At 39.8% G+C, this 20,215-nt stretch overlaps 1 protein-coding gene across 2 annotated transcripts in view; it reads right to left on the reverse strand.

The window, feature by feature from the left end:
* The window catches only part of scaper (S-phase cyclin A-associated protein in the ER), a 60,886-nt gene that overhangs the window by 5,668 nt on the left and 35,003 nt on the right, over positions 1-20,215 (reverse strand). For both annotated transcript variants that reach the window (XM_030731517.1, XM_030731516.1), the window contains 6 exons: positions 16,274-16,389; positions 9,446-9,569; positions 7,670-7,899; positions 5,928-6,083; positions 3,638-3,872; positions 2,047-2,196 (listed from right to left, as the gene is read on the reverse strand). In XM_030731517.1, coding sequence (XP_030587377.1) covers positions 2,047-2,196; positions 3,638-3,872; positions 5,928-6,083; positions 7,670-7,899; positions 9,446-9,569; positions 16,274-16,389 — 1,011 coding nt within the window. The remainder of the gene's footprint in view (positions 1-2,046; positions 2,197-3,637; positions 3,873-5,927; positions 6,084-7,669; positions 7,900-9,445; positions 9,570-16,273; positions 16,390-20,215) is intronic.

Genomic DNA, 20,215 nt, shown 5'->3' on the forward strand with positions numbered 1-20,215 from the left:
ACATGTCACCAGTTTATAATTACCACCCGTCAACTTAAGTTCCAACATCATCACAGTGGATTAATGTATTAAAGACAAGGAGATTAACAGCACATCTCTCTCTGGGGAAAAAGAAAGTACAGTTACAAAACAGGGTTCACTTGTTCTTTTTTTTGTGTCAAAGTCTTTACAGACACAAGCAGTAGACAATGAAATGCATGGCTACATGACTCAGTGGCCCCTATAAGCAGGGACACACTTATAAAAACACACAACCCTACATATGTCACTCTCTCAATGGCTTTTTGTGTGACAAGGTGAATTATTCATGCCCCCCAGACCAGAGGGAATATATCACTATGTAAAGGGCCGCTTCAAAGTTCTGGTTTTTATGAGCAGCTTTATTTCTAGAGCATATATATAAACAAAAGCCGGTGTGCTGACAGTGAATCAGCAGTCTCTGTGACCGCACAGGCCTTGGGTCAGGCTGCTTTTGTGTTCTGCCAGTGCTTACATTAGCTTGAGAAAAGCTCAAGCTGCTCTAAATATTCTCCTTAACGCCATCCATCTTGGTGCAGAACTGAATGGACGCATTCCAGGAACTGGACCACTGGCAAAGATCAACTCCGTGTGAAGGTTGTGTGGGATCTTGTTTCCCGACAATCTATACACAGAAGTGTTTTTTTTTTTTTTTAAAGATTCAAATGTAAGGTAAGTATCTGGCGCTCTCTCAAAACATTCTTATTGGCAACTTCCAGGTTCTGAAGGAATTACAGATTTTGCATCAAATTAGCAACATGCAAATGTTTTTATAAAATATGGGATTACATCTGCTTTGTTATCATCACTGTGGGCGTGCAAAGATGAACAGTCTGTCAAATGCTTAAGTTAATCGTCCTCATTCAATTAGTCAATATAGTATGGAAATTGGATCTATAATGTCCAGCATATGCTAATTGTGTACATCAGAATAATTAGTTTGGATAGCAGCAGAGAGGAAAGCCAAAGTAGCACAGACACTGGACGCACCTTTAATTAAAAGTTTAAAAAAAAAGGAAAAAAAAAAAAAAGGTCACATTAAAATCTGTAACCAGCCCATAAATTGTTGTGATAGGGGTCGACTGCAACAGTGCGGGTGTAAAAGACATATCTGAGACTGAAGCAGTAGCTGCTGCCTGTGTGAGAGAGGCTTAGCTTAAAGCCCAGCCAACTGTAGCACGACTAATCAGGGGCCCGGTAGACGGGCCATGCATGACAGCCAATTACACAACAGCCAGGTCTACGCCACTGCATCCTGCTCACTTCCATTTAGCCCCCTAAGTAGTTGTAACACCAGGACCAGCACACTGCCCATTTTTAAAAGGAGCGAACAATAGGTCGCTCTGTGGCACAATAGATGACACACACGGACCAAAAGCAGGAAGATGCCAAGGCATGAATCTTTAAACAGGTGCTTTTTGTTACAATTACAAAACTACCCCCCCCCCGACAAATAATAGATGAGAAGAACAGCAGTGAGATGACATCTCTGGGCTTTCTGAACTCAACTGATAACTTTGAACAAATGGGAGCAATAAATGTAACTAGTGCTGAAACATTTAATTATCTGACAAAAGACAGAAACTCTAATGCAAGTTTTGCATTAAGTAGCGCTGAAATGATGACTACCCATTTTAAGATTTTTTTAAGTGGAAAAAGAGCCAAATATTAACCGACTCCAGATTTACACATAATAATAAAGATTTAAAACTTTTGTTAATTTAATTTTGATTTGATACAAAAAGCAATCTGAACATATTAAGTCTGGTTTCATTGGCAAAAAATTAACTGAGAAAAATCATATGCAGATTAACTCATAATCCAATAAGAAAAATAACTTTCACAAATTTTACAGTGTTTTCTTAAATGCCTTATTTTTGAATTGTACACACTAGATGTTAAATAAAAACAACAAACATTACTACCCCCTTTTCATTATTTATTTATTTATTTATTTTTTATATTAAATTCTTTGCCTGGTACAATGGCAATATGGTGTGAGTGTACCTCAGGATCAAGCTGGTTTACCTGGTTGTCAGGGTGGTTAACGGTGAAGTATCCTACACAAATGATGACTTCGTGCAGCAGGTCTTCAGATGACTGCTGGGTACAGTACCAGAGCAGGGAGCTCACAATGTGCCGGAAAGCTAGAGACAGGCCCTCTGCCCCTAGAACAGACTGACAGGTCACAGAGAAAGCATGTCAACATGCATCACAGGTAATTTAGACATAAACTGACTACGACTGTTATTGCAAAGAGCTTTTACAACAAAGTAATAAAAGGTTATATATGTTTTTTGCTAGTGGGAACAAACGTGGTGTACACGTATAAGCAAATCAAAGGCGGTCCGACCGTAAAACACCCCAATCCCACTCTGAAATGACATACTATTAGCAGGCAGCAGACAGTATTTATTAAACACGTCAGCATGACAAAGTGCTATAAGATCATCACAAGTTGCGCTAGAGGTTTGGGTGTGTTAGCATTCAAACACAATATCTGGGAAAAAGAAATGCGGGTGGGAACAACTGAATGCTGGTTTCACGGTTCAAAACAAAATATATTTAGCAGAAAATACATTTAGATTTTTAAAAGCAAATAGCAAAACTCTTGGTTTGAAAAGGAAAACAAGAAAACCTCAAAGCAAAGAGTGAAACACGCAGTCCTCATTTGAAATGCAATATTTTTCACTATTAAATTCTTAACATTGATTTTTCAAGTTTGTCGCTGCATATTCTGCACTACTGGCTGAAACCTTGTGAAATTCCCTTCTAAACACAGTACTGAGAACTTATATGGTAGCAGAAGTAGTCTGAATAACAGCCTCGATTATGATCAACCATCCACTCCAAGTATATGTACTAGCTGTTGCAGTGAGGTAATGCAAAACACAAGGTGATTACAACTCATGGCTTTAAAAAAAAAATTAAAAAAACAACCTTATTTAAAATGTTCCTAAAACTACAATAAAATGCTTTCATTTCCAGCTGTTTCGAGTTGCCTGAATATGGCGGGTCAGTGAGAGGAAGCTGCTTCAAAGTAATTACCACAAGACATTAAAATAATTAACAGCAGTCTCGATCACTCTTTTGGCTTTCAGTCTATGCGGTGACTTAGCACAGTGAAGCTGTCGCCCTCCCCTCTTCACGCTGGGTAATGTATGGCCCTGCATACAGTGATAATCACTCGTTTTCCATTCTAACTGCTGACCCTTGCTGTTCTATTCAACCCCAAAAAATGACCTGGGGGGTCAAAGGGCACCTGTGTTTATATGCACAGGTCGTCTTTGTGCTGGAGGAGAATAAAGTACAAAGATGAGAGTAAAGGAATTCACATTCATGCGATCATGTACACAGATTTATTAAATCCAAGGAAGTTAAACATTTGTAAGTAATTTAAGTAACTTTTTCTGCAGCTCTTTCCAATACTTTTTTTTATTCATAATTAAAATAAGTAAGAACAGTAGGTTACTAACAGAGGATTAGCCATTTCTCAAACTCATTTATTGTTAATGTCCTTCATGAAGGAAAAAAAAAAAAAAAAGTGTCTTCAATATTTTTGAAATCACTGAAAAAACAAAACACAAAAACAAAATCAGAATATATTTTTTCATTTTACCTGGAAGGCAGACAGGTCAAGAAGGGCAAAACTGTTGAGGAAGCGGATGCCTTGTAAAGCCACCTGGATGACCCCAGGGCCGTAGGGCTCCTGACTCTGGGAAGCAGATTCTGGCAAGAAACTGTGCAGCAGGATACAATACAGGGTGTGCACCACCCCTACCAAATCTGTCGACTGCAACAGCGCCGTCAATCCAGTCGGGTCCTGGCGTTTATTGTCGAATATACTTGGAGCACTAAAGAGGAGGAGATGCAAATGCATACTCAGTAAAAAAAATGTAAATAGGGGTGATCACTGACAAAGACAATCACACTGGAACACATTGCATAGTATTAAGGTGCTCAAGGAAATATTCCAAATATAAATATTTTATGCTTTTCTGCATGTCATGTTGACTGTTCACTCTGACACATCCCAAAACTGAGGAGACAAAAAAACAGCACAGACCTCAGCAGTTTTTGATTTACTCACCAGATGTAAACTTAAAGAAGACTTTCCTTTAGATAAGAGATACTACGCGATTAGCACTGCTGCATTAACTGACTGGTGTGAGTGGAAGAGCACCAAGTTTGAAATGTGTTGCGTATTACCCGGCTGGATCACACGGCAGCTCTCAAGTTCATCTTCTGCTATTTGTATGTCTCTGGTTTATTCATGGAATAACGGTTTTTCGTTTTTATACATGCAAGAAGCTTCTAAGCAGCTTCATTTTTGACTTAACAAGTACCATAAACTGACAGCCAGATTAGCAAAGGAGCAGGACCTTCAAGATTTAAGATTAGCTCTTTCCCTTGCACTCCTCCTACAATAAACATAGTAATGCCACAATGTGAAGCTCATGGGAGTGATTTCAAGCTGGTAGACTGCAGTGAGTTGTCTGACAAGGTACTGAGAGCTCTACTACATTTAATCAAAGCCTGCCTCAGGTTTGTTTGGCTAAACAAAGACATTACCCTCTTGGTAAAAGGGACTGGCAACATAATATTTTGTTACATTTAACAAAAAATATATCACAGGATAATCTTGGAAGGCAAGCTCAAATACATCATGACATTTAAACAGTTCAATGGTTTAGTAAAATCTTCATGCCAAAAACTTCATAAGACCTAAGCTGAAATTTGACTTAAGAACCCAACTATATGCAGATAAACGTCAACATTACTGCTATCTTTAAAATGAAATATCGTAACCAAAAAGAATAAAAACTAAAGTAATTACTGCAGTAATGTTATTCAAGATTCTCCGTTGCAATGCAGATGATTCCAGTGAAAACCCTAGGCTCATACAGAGAGACAATTTAAGACTCCTGCAGCAGCACCCGCTATGATTTGCAGCCATTCAGAATGGAGGGTGTATAACCTTTGGATGGAACCTTCAGTGCATGCTGATACTTGATGTTAGCCAACAGGCTTTGTGTGAAATATGCTGCTAGGCAAGAACACAGCCTTGTAATGCCATTATAATCTCCTGACACAGCAACTGGCATGGCACAAATATCCCACTACCCCACCAAGCACTTATGCATGACATACAGATAGCCGTCGTGGGACAGAGCTCACTGGTTGCTGCTTTTAGTGTCATTAAACACCGTTTTCTCACAAATATTCTATGTCATACATAGTTCTAGCTGTTCTCTACCATTGCAGTGTGAAGCGACTGTTATTAATACTGCAGCATATTACAGCTGGCAAGGTGAAGCAGCACAGTGGTCGTTTGTTTAGAAAAGATAGCTACCTAGATTTGGGATGGCAATCAAAGTGCATGGCTATTTCATTTTAAATGTTATTCTCATGCACAATGTAAAAGGGTATTTCTGTTATTACAGTCAGTTTTTTTCCCCCCTTTGAAGTCAAATATTGCGGTGCTGATGTCCCTTGCTGTGATAGCATGCTTAGCCTCTATCAGCAGCGCCACTGAATCTTTTTGAGTGGAGGTCATCGTAGCACACGTGGGTGGGCTCCCCCCACACTGCAGGCTAAGGTTTATGGTGAGTGACAGAGCACTGGGTCAAGTAGATGCCTATCTCCATCTTCAATAATGACAGCTTAGCCAGCTTGCTGACTGGAGTGAATGACCTGCTGGCTGATTGCAGAGGAACGACAGACTTTGTTTGAGTAACCATGAGAGCCGTCTTTATGGATCTTTTGACAGTTGAAAAAAAGAAGAAAGACAGTGACTCAGCCTCTGTCATTACTTGTACAGCGAGGTGTGTGCGCGCACATGTTTGTCAGAGGAAGATCAAGAGATCACAACGATGTTGAGGTGTGCAACGAGTAAGAGTCAAGCTCACCGTCCAGTTACGACAAAGCACAGCTTACACATGCTGTGCAGCAGAGCTGAGGCTTGCTGGAGGAAGGCAGACATCTTGGGGTGCTCGTCTACAGGACTTTGGACTGACAAGAAGCACCCATACAGCTTGTCAATCAAACCCATGTTTACCACATAGCTGGAAAGCAAACAAGAGAGAAAAAACATACCGTGGTTTATTAAATTTGTTCCTAAACATTAAAACAAGCTAAACATGGACAACATTCTTGGTAAAAAGCTAATCGCACACAGGCAAACAAAGACCTTTACTGTGCATACTTCCACAGCACTACAGCTGAAAGCCAATACCTCACCTAAGCTTTCCAACCCCTGCTATTACTGTGATATCTTCAATTTGTCTTTGCCAATGACAGGTCTCATGATCATGTTCCCTGTACTCTTTCAGCCACAAATCACTGCTAATAGTGTCATTAAAGGGCTGTTGTGGCCCCTGTGCCAGCCTAGCTCTGGGCCCTTAACAGTCTCCTGACCTGGGGATAGTCTTCTCAAAGCTCCAGCATGTGTTAACCTTTGGGTACAAAGAGCTTATGGAAATCTAGAGGGAAGTGAAGCTGCCAGTCAAGACTTTCAAGCTGCTGCTGCGGTCACTGTGAAGTCAGTTTTCCCTCGTCTTATCACCATTTTTAACATTCACTTCTTTTGTATAGCATTTTTGTCAGAACTTTACAACTGTCACTCTCTGATCTCCTCTCCAAACATTATGACCATTTTCAACCTGCACTGGACACTTGAACCAAGTCCCATTGTTTTGACTTGATCCTCTTCCACGACTTTACTTAAGCTGAAAGGATCTTTCATCACACTTTTATCCTGTGCCTGCTCTCTGTTTAACAGTCTGTTTGGTGGTCGCAGTTGCCACTTTGTATTCCATTATTTGACCAAGCATCAAAAACACAACATAGATAGTAGACTAAAAGCCCTGAAAAACAAACTGAGGACTAGCAATGAGCAGAAAGGAAATAGTGAGCTCCTTCTAAGTGATATATACAATAGGTTATTATAAAAGGGAAACTTTTGCAAATGCTTACAATGTTTTCATCTTTTGTCCTTCCTCGCATACACATTTTAAGACAGTTGAGGTAAATCTTGTGTTCGTACTCAGGATTATCAGTCTGAAGACACCATTTTTCTCAGGCCTCTAAGGGTTATAACTGGGTCAGTGGATGAGATTGGTGGGCCTGTGCAGCTGCTCTGTCCAGATGAATCATGGTTTGTGGGAGGGATACTGGAAAGACTGCACTAGTCCACAAGGTGTCATAAGGCTGGGCCTGCCTTTCCTCACAGTCCACATTTCTCCATCACAGCCTCGACTGCTATAGCACAGACCCACATAGCTTGAAATCCAGGTTCAAGGGTAACTTTCAAAGCTTTGGAAGTGAGCTTTTTATGCTACTTTGTGACTCTCCCACTCAGAAGCGGAGCTTACTTAAAATGCAGCACAAGCTGGAAGGAAGCCAGATTATACCTCATTCTCACACTACTCCCATTCTAACACGACACCACTTGGACCATTTCCAAGCAAACTGTCATTTTGTCAAGCTATTCTTTACATAAGACATGTTGTTGAGGAAATCACAGGTTGACCAACTCTAAACCCAGTGAAGCGGAAAAGAAGAGGGATGTAGAAACAATAAAAAAAGGGGGGAACCATGCAGGAGGAGAAGCATCACGAGAGTAGTACAGAGCGATGGAGGGAAAAAATACCTGATTAGGTCTTGTGTGCGAGTGTTGAAGGACTCTGCGGCAGAGCTCTTGACCTTGATATCTTGGGAGGAAATGCACGTGTTTTCACCTTGCCCAGACTCAGAGATATGAGGCCACAGGGACACCAGGATAGTAGAAATAGTCTGAAGAAGGCCTGTCGTCAAACCCTCAAAGACTTGCTTGTTTACACTGCGCCCAAAAATTGACTTGTCCTCATCGGGGACGTAAAGCTGTTAGAAGAGATGGGGGGTGGGTGGGGGGAGAATTATGTTGAAGCAGGACAGCACAACAAACAATTAAAAAATATATTTTATGTGCATTAGCTCTTTTAATAACCCCTAATGACGAGTAAAATGACCCTTTAGCAAAAATTTTAAAGGCTGTTAAATACTGTTTAATTAACAAAGATGTTAATGTTAAATGCCCTGTTTTTACAGAAAAAGGCACTCAAAGACATTCAAGCTGAAAACAGAAAATAACCAGCACTAAATAAATAATTTTAACAAATTATGCTAACTCGGGTTTCACTCATGTAAAGAATAACAGGCATTTTATTATTAGCAGATAACATAAGGATTCATAACAGCTATAATTAAAAACATTGTGATATCACAACATTGATTTAATTGTGATGTGTATTAATTACACTTTAAATAACAATGCATGGAGGCACTGAGAAAGCCTGTAACCATAACGGTAACCATTTTCATTTCTAGGCAAACTTCATGAAAACAGCAGTCCACTGCTAAAATATAGTGCCACTGTTTAATGTGAAACCCTGCAAAGGTCGAACCTTCCCATTTGGTCTAATGGTTAGGGTGAATGCTGACAGCGTAGGTAAATCCACCGACATTCTCCACAAATCTAATTAAAAGGGGGCATGTTCATATGGCAGTGCAACCCCCACTGCTATACACTCACGCACATTCCAAAACATGGACGCGCACATGAATATGTGCAGGCGTAGGCAAAACTGCCTAAAAGTTAAAAGTTGTAAACTAAAAAAAAATAAAAAAAATCACAACTTATGATCGAGTCGGAGCATGAGTAAATGTTGAGCTCAATTCTTAATCTGTGGTGAACACGAGGAGAAAAGTTAGTTTATCTCCTGCAGTGCTGTTGGATATGTCAGTCAGCAGAGCAGCTGCGGGGATATGTTTTATATAAACTGAAGCATACAGGCGAACCTCTCCCTCTGTGCCCTAAGGAAATATGACTGCTTTGGATTGGAACTCAACTGGAGGAGAAAGCCCCAGTAGAGTTCATGCATGCACCACAGCCCTGTGTCTGTGCCTTGTCCTGTCTGTGTAGTGAGCCGCCACCGTTGGATGTTTGGAGTGGACTGATGTTTACAGTTCTTCTCTCAGAGTGCTGAGGGATATGGGGCTGACATGTCGCCGCAATGCAGCCTCCCTGCCTGCCTGAGTGACTATGCTCTCACATTCCCTCAGTCAGGAGGCATCTGTGGAGAAGCTGGGCAACACTTTGTTACTCGCTAATTCTTTGTCATACCCTGTCTTTCATTAACAGTGTGGTTGTGGTAGACACCAGTAAGAACGCAGCTTCCTTTATGGAACAACCAGTGTATATGTGCAGATAAACGTAAAGAAAACAATGAATTCTTAATATGTGCAACATTTATGTGTGGCAAGGGTAGAGGCCATGTTTGACCATGTTTCCTTTATATTTACTGTACTTAATACAAATGTAAATAATGTTGGCAACACTGAATTACATTGCATCTTCCATCTTCCGTACTGGGATGCACATACTTACTGTTAGCTGATGCAACAGCAGGTCCATGAGGAGGACTATCTTGTTGCTAAACAGCACATAGGAGCAGTTGAGTGCACAGCAGGAACATGCCAGGTTGTAGATATTTACAGCAGAACAGAGAGATCTAAGAAAGAAAGATTAAAATAGAAAGTTTAACACAGAGCAAACCTTAGGGCACACTGTTTCACTCCTTGCAATTTGTTAAAGAAGCAGAAGAACTGGGATGTAAATGTTATCGGGGCAATGACAAGACTATCTGCAGGCATTAGAAAACCAAACACACTCTTCTATATTTGTGGTTCCTTAAGGGGGCAGTTTGTCTTCACAAGTCAAAAGCATATCTCACTGACAGCAAGAGTAAGGAAGCCGATTTAAGATATAAAACACCCATATCAGCTACTTATGCAGAGACTCCCTTCATGAGAGCCACCTTCAGAGGTGCTGAGTGCAATCTCGGTCTCATCTTGGCAGAGATGGTGCAGCATTTCCGCTGGAGAGATAAAACTATTTCTCTTGCAGCTCCTCACAGCACAGCCACCAGGCAGCCCCAGGCAGCAGTCGGCAGTCAGCGCTGAGCAAGTCAGCGTGCCTCTGTATTATGTCTACTCTACAACAAGCCTCAGAGAAGATTAATGCTTCAGATAACTGACCAATCATTCTGCTGTGACTGCTACTCCCCCTTGCCCTGTTTCATCAGTTAATATTTTCTGACAACTGTATATTTTAGCCATTGGAGAAACAGCGTGTCCTATCTGCTCGCTGGAAGAAAGGAATCCGCCTCTCCAGTGCCTAAAGTAGGCCATGTTTATTTCAAGTGGTAAACATTTTGATATCTACCGAACCTTCACATCTGCTGTGCGTTTTCGGTCAAACCACACTGGCATTGTGAAGAAAAATAGATTAGGTGGAAGTTCACTAAGGTCTGTCAATAACTTCAGCCAGTTTTTGCCTTGCATTTGCTGGTAGGAAGATCAGTCGTTTTGATTTTAACATTATTGACACAGCAGTGTAAAGCTGCGCTTGTATGGCCTGCCCAAGCAGCACTATATTTTGAGGAGGGTATCCAAATTTGACAAAGATTACTTCCATTAAAGAGAGAAATTAACAATCACATTAAAAACTTACAAACTGTCTCATTAATGTATGGCATGTATACTGACAGTCACTCAAGCAGTTCACAAAGACAGTGGAAAAAGTTAAATAATGGTAAAGTGCACTGATGCGGGGAGCTTTTGCGGGACAATAGCTGAGGTAACATGAGAATCTAACCAAACTTCACTTTCTGTGCAGTCATGCAGAATCAAATTCTCAGAGCTCAATTCTCGAGTAAACACGGCACAAAGATAAGTTTCTACGCAAACACCGAAACGACAACTGAAACTCAAAATAGTTTTTTTTAATTTAAAACAGTAGTAGCTGCTGTGCACATGCCTCAAAAGGGACATGAATTACTTTTGCTGCTTACAGTCACCATTGTGTCATTTGAGATTATGTGACATCTGAGTAAAGTAGTGCACAATAGTAAGGTTATCATATTATCTATCAGATTAAATGGCAAGAAAGGGCTGACTTGATTACTGTAATGTTAGCATTCAGGTTAAACTGAGATTTGGGTAATCTGCCAAATGTTTGTCCAAAGCTTTGTATAATGGAATTTTAATAGAAATGAAGATGTTAGTCTAGAATGAGAAGCTCTTGAAAGACTGGACTTGAAAGCACATTTTTTCTATCTCCGAAGTCATTAGGATTTACTTATTGCACTGTCAATCTTCTTTTTATTGCCCAGTTTCCATTTGGCAGTTTTGTAACATAGTGCCATGCTATCAACTTCATTTTATTTCACATATCCGTTGGTCTGTAAACAGTAGACTTTTTAAGTGCAGTATAACCGTGTTTAGCATGGTGCAGTGATTCTTTCCTTTTTTTTTTTGTGTGTGTCCCCCGGCAGTCACATAAAGTTAAGGTATAACCCTGTATTCATGCTGCCATCTAAAAACTGTTGTTTCTGCTGTTCAGGGTACCATCCCTGTGACTGATTGATGACCAGTCCAGGACATATTGGCGAGTGTCAACTGCGATATGCTCCAGCTGCCCCAACGACTCCTCAGCTACCACCTCTTAGAGGAGACTATAAGGAATTTCTCAAAATATACTGCATATTTACTGTTGTAAACAATATTACAAAGAGTGTTTTATTACAAAAAAAAATTACTTTAACAGTGGCATAACTGTTAAAACTACTTTAAAAAATTAATTCAATGCAAGACTGACAAGTGTATTCTCATTAAATCACTTATTAAGCAAGTTTAATTCGCTGTTCATGTAATGAGCATTCAGTTGCTTTGTAACACAGCTAATCAGGGTTGTCTATGGTCACCTCTCAACAAGTGAGTAGGTTGTGCAAGGCGTGTGAGTTATGCCCTTACACCAGAGTTTACAATGAACCACCACACTGATCTGTCTTTGGTTTCCTCCCACCTAATTGAGCTTGATGAGCATGACACCTGATAGTCCAGCCCCTCTGGGAATCGCACCCCTCTGAACACCCCTCACTGACAGCTCTAGTCAAAGATTTTGAGGAACAATTTGGTAAAGTGCCACACCACTCTTTCTCACGTTACACAAAAACTTTGCGGGGACTGATGTGCGCCAGTCTATTTAAACTGTCCACATTCCTCCGTCTACACCACTATGGGATTTTCATTACATTAGAGATATTGTGTTTAATAGGTTTCCAAAACTACCATAACTGCTGACTAGCCCTGCTCAACTTGGGCATTAAACTAGCCACATGAATTATAACTGATGGTCTTGAGAGAGGGGTTTAATGCAGATGGAAACGTGAGAATAAGAGAGACGATAAGATGCAAATAATAGAGTAATGTACTTTGCTACATTAAATTTAACCCCAGACAACCAATATTATTTTACATGTAAAGGTATGCATAACCATAAAGACATGAGGCCTACAGGCAAAAGGAGCATACCTGATCTTGTCTTGCCCCCCCATAAACCACTGAGGTTCTATCCTGCTAAAACCCCAGGTGGTAGTTAAATATCATAATCGGCAAAGACAGACAAATGAATAAATAAATGATATAACAGGATGAAACTATTGCAGAAGCAGAGGATTTGTCCGCAAAATAACTCAAAGTGTCTGGCTAATAAACTCTCTGGAATAAATCAGAGGCAACAACCATAAACATTGGTTCTCTAGCACTGAGATATATGATTATGGATTGCGGCTATCTTTCACCCAAGCCCATTTATCAAGGTAAATGGCCAACTGTCTGTTCAGCTGACAACAGGACAACAAGCATATAAAAGGGTCTTTATGCTTTTTGTCACTGCCTTGAGTTATCAGCCCTGAGATCTGTGCTCCTCAACCTCAGTCTCACATTCCTCGCCCTTTCTGTGAGTTTCCTATGTGTGCAGTCAAGCCTGACGGGGGCAGTGCTGCAGAAATCTGACTAACTTCCAGATCAGGTTGAGCCCCTGCCTCTTAAACAGGGGAAGAAAAAGAATCCTAAGCCAAAATAAAAGGTGAGGAGCAAACCCATTTCCTTGTGCTGTCAAACAATCCCCTCATTCAGCGCTATCTAAATGACATTTAATTTGATTCTGCTGTTGATCTCTCCGATACCCTGAGTGCTTCCAAGACATCTACCCTGGCTGTCGTGCCACACTGGCCTGCTGTGAAGGAGGAGAAATCTGATGAGCCATCACGCCGCACCGTGCACACACTCACAAATGGTGGAAAACATCCTGAAATTAAACCACAGGTAGCAGGTCTGATTTCACAGGATACAACAGGTCATGTGAGACAGAGGTGGAAAGACAAATTGGGTTAACACGCATTTCCAAGGACTCAAACCTTTCTATGGAGCTCACCTGACACAGTCTTTTTAAAATAAAAAGATCATGTCAGAAAATAAATGTTTGAATTTGATTTTTGCTACCTTATGTCGCAGATCAGCACCTCTGTTCTTTCATTGTTTGGTTTGTTTACAGAAAGATAAAGCTTTGTACTGAGACCATTTGCCTTTTGTTCCTCTCCCCTCTACAGTGACCCTTGCTGAAAACAGAAGGACAAGGCATCTGCTATCTAAATACCAACTCAATATACCTTTCCATCAGTGTAAAAAAAAACAAACAAACTGGTTTTAGGCTGAATCTTAAGTACAAATATCAAGAATTAATTCCAGCGTCTTAAATGGGAAAGTCTGAGTTCTGTTGACATTAAAGATAAGCAAAAATAGATACATAAACTGAATAATATTTGGTTTTGTACTGTTAATTTGATAAGACAGACAGACCTGTAATGGATTTTTCACTATATTTTAAAGTTTTATTGGTACAATAAATTGAGAGGATACAACCTTTAGTTGCAGCACTTAATAATACTAAGCGATATCTCAGATAACAATGTGATTTAAATGGCAACAAATATGAATTACTGGAAGAATAATACACGATGCAAATCAAAAGTAATACATTTAATTTGATGTAAATTCAACATAGCTCATGCCAAAGTTTGGGATGTTATTGTGCCTTTTGTGAGATATCATGTCTTCAGCTGACGTTAATGACTGTGACTGCATAAACCCCGATCTAGTCACTCCAGCGACCACAGGGTTACACCAGAACATTAGCGGAGCCTCGTCAAGGAATTAGCTCATTAATGTAATGGTAACAAGATGGAAACAGCCTCCCTTGGGAGAGATATGGCAGGAGCATCTCGGCAGCTGCCTTTTTTTGTAAATCACTCTGCTTATCTGGTGGGAGGAGGTGATCAATACGGCAGCATCACTGTAAACAGATAATGTAGCTCACTCAGGGGTTAGCATCTGTATAGCAGCCCATTAGGCCACACAGCAATCCAGATGACAGATAGTGATAAGCAGACGGCCGGGCTGTGTCCTTATGTTGCATCTCGCCATGAGCTGCCAACTGCACTGACCTGACTGACTACATTTTATGAAACCGTAAAGGAAATCTGTGCTTGCAAGCCTCTGGGGTGCATACACTGTTACTGTAATAAGTGCATTAATTTATTAAGATATATAACGAGAATGTTGTGTATAAACTACACAGGTTTGATAAAACTTCAAATGCAGAGTCTAGCAGTATAAGAAACAAAAATCAGATGACTGTCATAACAATCACTGGAAAAGAAAACAGGTCGCATACATGTTGTTTGTCTACAGATAATCTGATACTAACTGTAAAAATCCCCTGTAGAAAATCCTGAGTAGCTATTGAAAAGAATAGCTCATTTAAGATATTACTATAATTATTTATCACCCCCGCTCTCCCTCACTTGAGACTTTGCTTGAACTGTTAGCAAATGTCAGAAACACATGGCCCTAATATTCAGCTCTACACTAAAGCATGTCAGCATCCTAAAGCCAAGGAGGTTTTGTGTGCACACTTCATGCTGCAAAACAGGCTCAATTTAACATAATTTTTCCAATTCAGAAGTCTGCTTGAAATTCCACAAAATTGCAATGATTGAGAAAGAGAGAGACCACCAAAAATATATACATGTGATGCCCTTTAAAAGCATTATAAATATAGAAAGCATTTGTCCATTAGCAGAGACTCAGAGACCAGTAAATGCTAATGAATGGGGGAGCAAGGCCATTCAAGTCCATTACAGAGTCCCACTTGTGACTACAACAGGCTCTCTGAAGTTATCTACTGGCAGGCCGTGCCTGCGCCAGACCCACAACTCAAAAATACGCCGTACTCTAAATGATAGATGGGACACATGTGCTTTTTGTGTTTCAAGAGAAAAGAATGAACACAAATTGATTACAGGAATGGAAATGCTTCCCATTTTGCGAAGGGCAGTGCTGTTATTCATTAATACATTTTGAGTGTATTTATTGAGATGAAGCAACTGTAAACGTTGATAAAGTAGGTTAGATGACATTACCTCACTCGCTTTATGCGACTGCAAAAAACAATCACATGGAGCAAATAGAGCAGCACTGTCAGTGAAAGAAAACAGTTATAGAGAAGTCACTGTAGTGGAGGACTGTAAAAGCTATATCCTTGTGAACATAGGAGAGCAGAGAAGATGGACCTTGAACAATATGGATCATTCACAAGCATTCCTGTCTCTTAGGTTTCTGAAAAACTATTAATACTATCTTATACTCTTTCAACACTCTGGCATTGTTGTGTGGTGATAAATGAAAGCCAGACTGCCAGACTATTTGCACACTTCCCAAGAGAACTTGGTCTTTCTCAGAAAAAAAAAAAAAAAAAAAAAAGTGATTAAGGTGCACTGTCACTGATAAACAACAAACCGTTCTCATTTTGTTTTGTTTTTTTGGTGAGTCTTCATAACAACTAGTCAGCATTTTTAAAAATCATTTCCTTGATCAAGTCAGAACCAATAAACCTGGAGGACACAGCAAACAAACAAACAAAAAATACTGTTCAATAAAATTAAAGAAACACTTTGAAAAGACATCAGATCTCAATGGGGAAAAAAAAAATCGTGCTGATATCTATACTGACATGGACTAGGTAACGTGTAAAGAAAGGATGCCACATTGTTTGATGGAAATGAAAATTATCAACCAAATTGAACAAATTATGTGGCAGGCTAGCCCATTTTATCATTATTTCATTGCAGCAACTCAAAATGGTTGCTAGCTAATGCTAATGGCTGCATCGCTAGCTAACTATTATGACAGCGATACGTTCAGGTAGCTGCTAACTGCTGAAACGCCTCAGCAGCTGCATATTATATTATATTATATTCACATATTTTGATTCACATGGACAGAAAACTCATAATTCTGTGATGATACTCACTTCAGAGGAATACGGGGAACTGCAGTAGGTGTGGAAGCAGCAGTGATGACCTGCAAAATTTGTTCCAGAGCAGACAGGCCACCGCCCACTTGGAAGGCCACTTGGTCTGCGTTGTTCTGTTTTGGCAAGGATAGAGAAAGAAAGTGGGTGAGAAAGAAAGAAAGGTATAGTCAGGGGACAACAAGCAGCCGGCTGGACAGGGGATTACATAGAGCCTCTCATTCTCCTACAGGGGTAAAGGAATGAAATGTGAAACAAAGTGATCCTTAAAGTATTCCTGTTTAATCTCAAAAGTGCAGAACCTGACTCCACCCCACAACAGTCAAGTTTCAGTGCAAGGTAAATGCTCTGCAGGCTCCGGTTAGCACCAGGGTGGTCTCAATGGATGACAACAGGCTAGGTGAAACTGAGAAAATGCCACTCAGGCGATCTAAGAACAGAACAACTGGACAACTTCAATTGTTCTAATAGCATAGGATAGAGAAAACCCAAGAGCCTTTATTTCTACTGCATTATTATCACTATTGTATAGCTTTTTTGGGGTCTGAAACAATCCATTTTAGGTGAGCTTGATTAAATGGCCTAATATCAAAGTGATGTCTGTTTTCCTTCCACGCTGTTACTCATTTTATTTACAACCTTATATTATAATTTTCTAATACAAATGACAGGGCACTGGCTGATGCCACCAGCTGGCATGATTACTGAATGCATCACTTCCAAACAGAGAGTTAAAGGCTCTCACACCAAGAATATGGCAATGCATTTTAGAAAGCTATAAACCCTTCTACAAAATTAATTGATTAACATCCATATGCTAAATTTCCAGCCAACTTTGTTATGGACAGCAAAGCTTGAGACCAGGAGTTTTCAAAGTTTTGATGACTGCATGCCAATATAGGGGGGGCGGCACATGATTTAGGGCCACAGTGGAAAAAGCACAAATCAAATGCCTTCAGTCAATGTTTGTACTATGTTTGTTCAGGGGAATGGTGGCATTTTTATTGGCATTTACTCATCGAATTCAGTCACTTTTGATGCTGATTTGTAGTTTTGTTAACTCTCAGTGAGATGCCTTAGAAAGCTGCAGCCAGCATTGATAGCTAAAACAGAAGAGTTGGAACAGAAGTGCAATGCTAACTTAGCATTATTTTGTGTTCCTGTATCATAACATGACATGAACTGTATTCTTTTGTCACGTTTAAGGGCTGCATAAAATATTATCAAGGGCTGTCACTGGCCCATGGGTTGCACTTTGAGACAAAGAGGATTTGATTCTTAAAGATATGGCAAGTTATAAGCAAAAATTATCACCCATCTCAAGTATAGGGTATTTTAACTTATGAAATCACAGCAGAATGGTTGGTGGAAATATTCTTTGAATGAATCTCATTAATTTTAAAAGAGAAAGTAAAGGAGAAAGTTTTACTCTGTTCCTCTATCAATGCAAAACTGACTCCTTAATCAGTGTTATTAGATACATATGCTTGTCACACACACACACACACACACACACACACACACACACACACACACACACACACACACACACACACACACACACACACACACACACACACACACACACACACACACGTCCCTGTAGTCATTGAAGAAATGAACTCAACTGCAGAAAGCTTACATCTAACAGTGTAATAAATCAATACCTACTCAGCCAGCAGAAATAAAATAATACTTTAAAGAAATATTTCCTACTTCAATTTATATCCACTGGTTCTTGTTGTTGAAATTGTTCCCCCCTTACTGTACATACAATATAAAAAATACAAATAAAATAACTTTGTAAAGGAAACATATAATTACAGCGGATTAGATTTCTAACATCATGTAAATAGATAGGCCCTGTCTCCTGTGACGAAAGATTGATTGGTATTATGTGGGATGCTGTTGCTACAGCATCTCATACATCAACAAATACAAACCCAGGAGCAGGTACTGACTATAAGGCATGTTTGTGCCTGGGAGGATAAGGAGGAAAGGAAGTAGAGGTGAGCTGCTGATGGAGGGCCTTCCTCACACAAATGCAGAGAGCCTTGTTTGACTACAGGTCACTCCTCCACCTAATGAGGTTACGGTCTCCTCAAAGCTGTGACAGCACTAAAATCCAGCCACTTCACAGTGCTTTTGTTCCACAGTTGGGAAGTTGCCAACAAGCCCAAACACACTGAAAGACAAACGCTTTAGCAAATTACAGATAAGCTCTTAATCTGTCATCTATGCTGGCTGCTGAAGTAACGGCTCCTCAATTCCGGTGTTAGACAAAAAAAAAATAAAAAAATTTACACACAAAAACCCTTTGCCTTAAACATAATGGGGAAAGGTATCCAAGACAGTTTCAAGAGTCAAAGTAAGGGTTTTTAAGAGACCTTAATTGTGACTTCCTTTCTTTACCCTGCCAGAATTTTCCATATTTAATCAATTAGGTCTTGATTATTGAGCTTGGCTTAACCCCTCTCATGAACATATCAACCTAAAAGCTTCTGGGTTAAATGAGAAAAGGCAGCTCTTTCATAGCAGCTTATCAAATGGTATTAAAAAAAAAAACAATACACCTTCTTGCTTGGTAGTTCCTTTCCTGCTCTGCTGACAGATTTATCTGGAACAATACAGGTAAAGGGATTAAGTTCAAACTAACTAAACTACTACCTTTAGGTGGTCTACAGAAAACAAAAACGGACCGTGGGGACACACATTTCAATAAAACATGACGTTTAAATAAAGGCTTGTTATGTATGATAGCGGCCTGTCATCTACAATTGCTGATCTTGCCACCGTGTAATGTAGTTGCCTTTCTAAGCAAATGGAACAAACATCTGGTGATGATATATCCTTTCTACAGACCCGAGGCAGGGCAACAGTATTTGTGTTTATATGAAGGTAATTAAAGTGACAGCATATATACACAGTAAGCTGCATTTGCATGCATACTTAACAGAATGAAAACAGTGCTCTCTTTCGCAAAGATCAGAGGATTCACAACTTGCATTCCTAAGAGACAGCTACAATGAAGATCCTCCATCCAGTCCTCCCAATAAGATACTCCAACACTTTGGGTAAGACTGCAAATAAGTGTATTTCCAAGAATAGATAAGATTATCAGTTAGCAGTTCCCTCCCTATTCATTACGGCCATCTTAGCTCAAAAACAAATAGGGGAACTATATCTTAAGCCTTTGCCTACACTGTAATGTTGCAAAGTTTGGGCTAATGACAAAGCTGAGTTGTTGAAGAGCACATTATTAGCCACATGCTATCAGTATGGTGATAGCACTGTCAGTTGGTTTGACAACAGCAACAACTAATAGGTCTCTATTAGTAAAGCTGAAGTTTACTTTGAATTTCTTCTTGTGTCTTTTTGCAGGAATGTATAGTGGCACAGTGAAGCTGACCTTTGACCTTTTCTCTATAAAAAGGTCTTCACTTCATCATTTCATGCTATTAGATAATGTGACATTTGGTAACAATTGCAGTATGACTTCTTGAGTTATGCCTAAAATGTCTCTTATGAAGTCACACAATCTGCACACATCAAAGACAGTTTGATAGATACAATGTGGGCTGTGAAATCCAGTAAAACATTTTCAGTGGTCTGAGACAATTACTTCATGGACATAAAATTTTACTGTAGGCTAAATCTATCCCTTGCTCTAATTATTTGCGTTAAACTAGGCTAATCATAACCCAGATATAATCATAGTTTAAAGTCTAGTAATGGTGCTTGAAGCTCTAATTGGTCTTTGACTGGTAGCAGACTGGTAAAAGCTACAATTGTACACATTATAGGATGAGGAGTAAGCAGTAAGGTGGAAGTCAGACAAAGCTCCTGAATAACACATAAGGAGGACTTAATCTAATTATTGTCCTGGGTAACTGTTGTTACTCCAGCTGATGGGAGAACCAAAGCAGCTGGTATTTTCTGTAA

This window comes from Archocentrus centrarchus, chromosome 6 (genome assembly GCF_007364275.1).
Source record: "Archocentrus centrarchus isolate MPI-CPG fArcCen1 chromosome 6, fArcCen1, whole genome shotgun sequence".
NCBI classification, from domain to species: domain Eukaryota; kingdom Metazoa; phylum Chordata; class Actinopteri; order Cichliformes; family Cichlidae; genus Archocentrus; species Archocentrus centrarchus.